This window comes from Montipora foliosa, chromosome 3, assembly GCF_036669935.1.
Source record: "Montipora foliosa isolate CH-2021 chromosome 3, ASM3666993v2, whole genome shotgun sequence".
NCBI classification, from domain to species: Eukaryota; Metazoa; Cnidaria; class Anthozoa; order Scleractinia; family Acroporidae; genus Montipora; species Montipora foliosa.
The window spans coordinates 64152707-64160099 of NC_090871.1; the positions used below are offsets into that span (position 1 = coordinate 64152707).

At 43.0% G+C, this 7393-nt stretch overlaps 1 protein-coding gene across 1 annotated transcript in view; it reads left to right on the forward strand.

The window, feature by feature from the left end:
• LOC137995219 (tetratricopeptide repeat protein 28-like) overlaps window positions 1-7164 on the forward strand; it is a 14292-nt gene extending 7128 nt beyond the window's left edge. Inside the window, exons 5-6 of the mRNA XM_068840791.1 lie at window positions 2499-5767; window positions 6249-7164. Coding sequence (XP_068696892.1) covers window positions 2554-5767; window positions 6249-6280 — 3246 coding nt within the window. The 5' untranslated portion in view covers window positions 2499-2553 and the 3' untranslated portion in view covers window positions 6281-7164. The remainder of the gene's footprint in view (window positions 1-2498; window positions 5768-6248) is intronic.
• The last annotated feature ends 229 nt before the right edge of the window (window positions 7165-7393 follow it).

Sequence of the window (7393 nt, forward strand, 5' to 3'; positions counted from 1 at the left end):
ACAGAAGAGCAAAGCTTGAACCTAGGGACGTGGAATCGATATCTTTAGACGTCAAGAACGTTAACAATAGCCGCTTTCTCGTATGCGGCTGCTCCATATCGCCAGGAAAATGCAATGAGTTAGAATTTATGGCTTTGATGTCCAGCGCAGCCGAACTGAAGTATAAGACCCGAAGGGAACTCCTTTTAACTGGGGATTTTAGCCAAGATATGTACACGAACTTTGCCGAAAATCGACTTCCTAATAATAATCTAGTTGATTTTTGTCATCGGTTTTGCTTCGTAAACAAAATAACCAAGCCCACACCGGTAACAGATAGAAAAAAGAACTCACTTGATGTTATTCTGGTTAGTCACACAGAACGTTACATAACTTCCGGTAATTTGCAACTTGGTTTAAGCGATCACGATCTGGTCTTTGTTGTTAGGAAAAATAAACTTCCACGCCCAAAGCCACGCTTAATTGAATATCGCAGCATGAATAACTTTGACTACGCGGAATTCTTGACCGCATTAAAAAACGCCCCTTGGGGCACGGCATATTGTTTCTGGGATGTAGAAGATATCTGGGGTCACTGGAGCGCTCTCTATAAGAACATTCTTGACCGGCATGCGCCGATCAGGAAAAAATGGTGCAAAGTGATCAACTACCATGGATCTCATCAGTAATTCAACAAAAAATTATCCGGCGCAATCGCCTGTTTAAATGCTACAGGAAGAATCCAACTAACAACCTCTGGGTTGCGTATAAGCAACAGCGTAATAAAGTCACCTCGCTGAAGAGAAAGGGTATCAAGGAATTTTTTAGTAACGCAACATCTAATGTGAAACACCCTGGGGAGTTCTAGAAGAAAATGAAGCCACTACTCCCTAACTCGTCCCTGTCCAAACAGAACAGCGTGACATTGATAGAGGATGGAAAAGTTCTGACGGAGCCCGGGGAAGTGGTGGAGGTGTTCAACAACTACTTCGCGTCGGTTGCTGTACCCGAAACCCACCGCAGCAGCGTGGAAAATTTTACTGATCACCCGAGTGTTCTTGGGATCGCGTCAAGACAGCTAGGTGTGGGAACACACATTTACCTTTGAACCAGTAAGCTCCAGCTATGTGAAAGAGATTCTGGATAATTTAAATCCACGTAAGACGGTTGGCGCCGAGGGCATTTCACAGCGTCTTTTGAGGCTCTCGGCAGCAGTCATGGCCGAGGAGATTACACGCTTGATTAACTTTCTGATTGCTAATCGCTCTTGGCATGACCAATGGAAGTATGGCAATTTGACACCTGTGTTCAAAAAGGATGAGGACAGTCCAAAAGAGAACTATCGCCCTGTGTCGGTCCTTACGTCGTTTTCAAAGGTCTATGAGAAAGTTATGTACGATCAACTGGATAATACTTTCTGTTGCCACTTGTCACAAAACCGCTATGGATTTCTAAAGAACCGTTCGTGTTGCACCGCTCTTCTGAAAATGACCGAGGATTGGCAACAGACAGTCAGCCTTGGCCGTGCCGGTTGATTTATCATTTATTTTTAGGCTTTTGACTCTATTAACCACAATCTTTTGTTGGCAAAGTGGAAAGCGTATGGTCTCTCTCAATCCGCCTTGAGTTTGATGTCATCCTATCCACTGGCACGTAAACAGGGGGTTTGTTTGCACGGTGTGTGCTCAAGTTATTCACAGTTGAGGGTGGGGCTTCCACAGGGGTCCCTCCTCGGGCCACTGTAGTTTAATGTATTCCTTAATGACTTTAATTACGCTGTCCCGGACGTATCTTTGAGATTATATGCTGACGATACGACTCTATGCATCAGATCTCTCGCTCGTTGCCTTGCAATTTGTTGTGAACCAGGGTCTCAGCGGCCTGTTGGAGTGGTTCGATGCAAACTATAAGTTGATAAACAATGCCAAGATGCAAGCCCTTCTGATCGGTTCTGGCAAGTACGATTTTGACTTAACTTTAAATGTTTCTGGCGTTACTAAACTTCCCTCTATTAGAATCCTGGGCGTGGAACTTGACAGCATGTTCAACTTTTGGGAGCATATTTCTAGTCAGTTAAAAAAGGCGTATGCGAAGACCAGCGCACTTATGAGAATTAAGCGTTTTGTACCTATGGGCGTTATGGTAGCATTATAGAAGTCTTTCATTTTACCACATCTAGAATAATGTAGTCCCCTCCTGTAAGGGCTGGGGAAAGTCCAGGCCAATAAAATTGAAGACGCCAATCATTATATTTTAAGGACACTGATAGGGCACAGGAAATCATTGTCTTACCAACAACTCTTAAATATATGTAAGTTGGAGACTTTAGAGAGTAGCAAAAAGCAGCAATCTCTGATCCTCTTATTGAAATGCATTAAGAATATAGGGCCGAAATACATTAGAGACTTTTTTAGCATAAGAAAAACGTCTCACAATTTAAAGAGGAAGTGGTATTAATCTTGCTCTGCCGGTTTAGCATCCTGTAGTCAGCGCATTAAACCTATTGCGCTTTCGTTCAGTTGTCTCCTAGGTGCATCCCAGATTTCTGAGAACTTCCTGGTTCTGATATCAAGAATGGTGGATAGAAAGTTGGACGTTTTGGAGCAGCACATGCAAGAGCTTATCAGTGCAAGAAAGGAGGGGGACAGACAAGGCGAGGGTTTGGCTTGTTTCAATCTTGGTAGATACTATCAGGGCACAGCTGACTTTCATCAGGCCATAACAAATTACACAGAAGCATTAGCCATTTTTAGGGAAATAGATTTCAGGGCCGGACAAGGACCAGCCTATGGCAATCTCGGCATTGCTTATCAAAGTCTTTGTGACTTTAAGCAAGCCATAGCTTACCACTATCAGTATCTTAGTATTGCAAAACAACTGGGGGACAGAGCCGGAGAAGGAAGAATCTATGGCTATCTTGGCATCGCTTATGACAGTCTTGGTGATTTTAAGCAAGCCATAGCATACCATAATCAACATCTTAGTATTGCAAAAGAACTGGGGGACAAAGTCGAAGAAGCAGGAGCCTATGGCACTCTCGGCAACGCTTATCGAAGTCTTGGTGATTTTAAGCAAGCCATAGCGTACCACAATCAAGATCTTAGTATTGCGAAAGAACTGGGGGATAGGGCCGGAGAAGGAAGAGCCTGTGGCAATCTCGGCAACGCTTATCTAAGTCTTGGTGATTTTAAGCAAGCCATAGTGTACCACAATCAAGCTCTTAGTATTGCAAAACAACTGGTGGACAGGGCCGGAGAAGGAGGAGCCTATGGCAATCTTGGCATCACTTATCTATGTCTCGGTGATTTTGAGCAAGCTATAGGGTACCACAATCAACATCTTAGTATTGCGAAAGAACTGGGGGATAGGGCCGGAGAAGGAAGAGCATATGGCAATCTTGGCAATGCTTATCTAAGTCTTAGTGATTTTAAGCAAGCCATAGCGTACCACAATCAACGTCTTAGTATTGCGAAAGAACTGGGGGATAGGGCCGGAGAAGGAACAGCCTATGGCAATCTCGGCAATGCTTATCAAAGTCTTGGTGATTTTAAGCAAGCCATAGTGTACCACAATCAACATCTTAGTATTGCAAAAGAAGTGGGAGATAGGGCCGGAGAAGGAAGAGCCTATGGCAATCTCGGCAACGCTTATAAAAGTCTTGGTGATTTTAAGCAAGCCATAGCATACCACAATCAACATCTTAGTATTGCAAAAGAAGTGGGGGATGGGGCCGGAGAAGGAAGAACTTATGGTAATCTCGGCAATGCTTATGACAGTCTTGGTGATTTCAAGCAAGCCATAACGTACCACAATCAACATCTTAGTATTGCAAAAGAACTGGGGGATAGGGCAGGAGAAGGAGCAGCCAATGGCAATCTCGGCAATGCTTATCAAAGTCTTGGTGAGTTTAAGCAAGCCATAGTGTACCACTATGAAGGTGTTGGTATTGCAAAACAAGTGGGGGATAGGGCCGGAGAAGGAGCCGCCTATGGCAATCTCGGCAACGCTTATCAAAGTCTTGGTGATTTTAAGCAAGCCATAGCATACCACAATCAACATCTTAGTATTGCGAAAGAACTCGGGGATAGGGCCGGAGAAGGAGCAGCCTATGGCAATCTCGGCAACGCTTGTCAAAGTCTTAAAGATTTTAAGCAAGCCATAGCGTACCACAATCAACGTCGTAGTATTGCGAAAGAACTGAGGGATAGGGCCGGAGAAGGAAGAGCCTATTGCAATCTCGGCGCCACTTATCAAAGTCTTGGTGATTTTAAGCAAGCCATAGCGTACCACAATCAACATCTTAGTATTTGCAAGGAAACAGAGGACCCAATAGGGCTGGCAATCGCATGTTATCATATTGGTCTTGTCCATGAATTGTTTGACTCCTTTAGCAAAGCTCTTAATTACTATCGTCTAAGCATTCATTATTTTGATGAAACAAGGCGTCTTCTTCAGGCAGAGGATGCATGGAAAATTAGCTTTCGAGACAAAAATAAGGTTGCCTACACCGCTCTGTGGACAGCACTTTTGAAGAATGGAGAGGTTGATGAGGCTTTGTGTGCTGCTGAGCAAGGACGAGCACAGGCTTTGGCAGACATTTTGAAGATGCAATACGGCGTTGATGAGAAACCTACGATAAAGGTAACTATCCCTTTGGTTTTGAAAGATATACCTTCACAAACTGTTTTCACAGCACTTGAAGGGAACACAATCAGCTTCTGGTTTCTAAGAGAAGATATCGGGATAAATTTTAGACAAAAGAAAATCGAAAATGGAAGTGCCGGCTCACTGATGAAAAGTACTTTTAAACAGATCAATGAGGGGAACTTTGTACAATGTGAGAATCGTTCACTTGACAGACAACGCAGCGACTTCTCGAGCAGTAGGGAAACTGTTAAAGAAACCATTCAGTCCTCGAGCTTCTCTGTGCACTCTTTGCAGCCCCTGTATGATGTCTTAGTCAGTCCCATCGCAGACTTGCTCCAAGGTGATGAATTAGTCTTTGTTCCTGATGGTGACTTTTGCCTGGCTCCTTTTTCTGCATTGAGTGACTCTGTCAGAATCCGTGCAATTCCCTCGCTGACCGCTTTAAAATTGATCGCTAGTGCACCTGACGACTTCCAAAATAAGAGTGAGGCGCTGCTTGTGGGCGATCCGTGCTTGAAGGAAGTCACTTACGGCACTGGTGAACCCATGTATCGACAGCTGCCGTGCGCGAAAAAAGAGGTGGATATGATTGGAAAACTTCTGCAGACCGTGCCTCTTACAGCAAAAAATGCAACCAAAGCTGAGGTGCTGAAAAGAATGAGGTCAGTTGCCTTAATCCACATTGCTGCACATGGGGATGACAGATCTGGAGAAATTGCTTTGGCCCCAAATCCCGAACGGACATCTAAGATCCCTGAAAAGGAAGATTACATGTTATTATTGAGCGATGTTCAAGCAGTTCGTCTTCAGGCAAGACTGGTTGTGCTGAGTTGCTGTCATAGTGGCCAGGGAGAGGTAAAATCTGAGGGTATTGTGGGAATAGCAAGGGCTTTCCTGTGTGCTGGTGCCCGGTCTGTTCTGGTGTCACTCTGGGCAATCAACGACAAGGCAACCTTGATGTTCATGGAGAGTTTCTACCAACACTTGGCAGATAGAAAAAGTGCAAGTACAGCTCTTCACCATGCTATGAAATCTCTTCGGGAGACAAAGGATTATTTCGCCATAGAACACTGGGCACCATTTGTGCTAATTGGCGATGATGTCACCTTTGAATTTGGGCAACAAGAACATGAAAAGAATGGTAAGTACTATTTAAATATAACTTTCATAACTGAATCACTGTACTTTGTACATGTTTTGAATCAGCAAGTTGTTGAAAGGAGCAGGTACGTTCTTCACAGAGAAATTGTTTTAAAATCCGTTGTTAGTGTGGTTATTTTACTCAAACTGCTTTGGCTAATACCTGAATTAAATAATGTCTGCAGTTACCGAGTCAGCTACTTTGGCCATCCTGCAGATAGCTGGCTGTTTGCGCCGTGTTATGATAGACTGACAGTGAAACTAATCGGGGATAGCCAGTGACGTACGTCAAGTGAAGTTAGCTATGGAGGTCTTACAGTCTACCTGTCAAAGTAACACCGAATAGGAATTGTTGGCATAGACTAAGCACAAACATTTCATGAATTAAGTTAATTGTTATATTATTTACTTGCCAATCAGAACGAAATTCCTTATCGCCTTTTAACCCACTATTTGTTGCTTTCTTTACTTTTTTTTTTCAGAAACGATGTTTAAAACGTGCCTTGTTTTATAAGCATCTGTACCAGGATTAGTTAATCACTTCATAGAAATCAGGGACTTGGAAAAACAGTTTGCTTCCATGACTGAGGATCTAGCTGTCGTGTTATTTTGGCCCTTGAAAATACTTGAAAATAACTCCAAGCTTTTGCGGTATGTTTTTCGGGTAAAAAAGTATACTCTTTAGTTTGCTATACCAACTTTCCATTTACAATATAATTAAGTGACAGTCTCTCGGAGTGTGTGTATTTTCTGTGTTTCTGTAAGGTTGGTCAAAGCAAAATAAGCAAATTAATTGTTTTGGGAGGCAAATGTCTATAAGCTAAGAAACAATGTAAGAAAGTAGAAATGTTTGGAAATTACAAATTTTAATGTAGCATTCACATTTAAATGAGATGGAAATTCTCGAGGAGAAGAATTCCGTTGATCATTTTATTGTCCGTCAATAATCGTCGCCAATGGCAACGTGGGCAGAGATTGGCTACCATAATGACTACAACGAAAAGTGTTTTAATGAGTTTTCAAACACCCGGCTAAAAAAATTTCTACCACTTTTTGTTATTTTCTTTTTTCCCAAAAACTTCAAGCTTGCTCACAATCCTGTCTAAATTCATTAGCCAATAAGGGACACATGCATTCTCTTCTAGCAAATGTATGTTTTGTCTTTCGGTCAACTGTACAGTTTCCCTGCTAGAACAGGTCTCTTTTCTTTTGCGTTCGCTGGGCTGACAAAAACGGAAAAGAGGCCTTTGCCATGGGTCGAAATTCACTATGTTGAGCTTGCACGGGGGTTACTTAGCGACAGAATCCTCACGTGATACTTCATGTCGTGTGGGCTCACTTAACAACAGTGGAATTACTGTAAAGTAATGCGTGGGACACAGTGGGCTCAAGTCACGATAGGGAGCGTGTGGTTTGAAGAGTGCTGACCCATAACACAGGTCTCTTTCCTGTATTCGTCAGCCCAGCGAACACAAAAGAAAAGAGACCTCTGGTAGCAGGGAATTGTACAGTTTAAATGGTCGAAACAACGCTATGTCCACAGCAAAATGGAGTTGTCAATCTCTTTCCTGATGGGGTTGTTGCAGGTGTTTTTGAACAAGTCTTCTTCAGTGTCAGTTAAAAACTA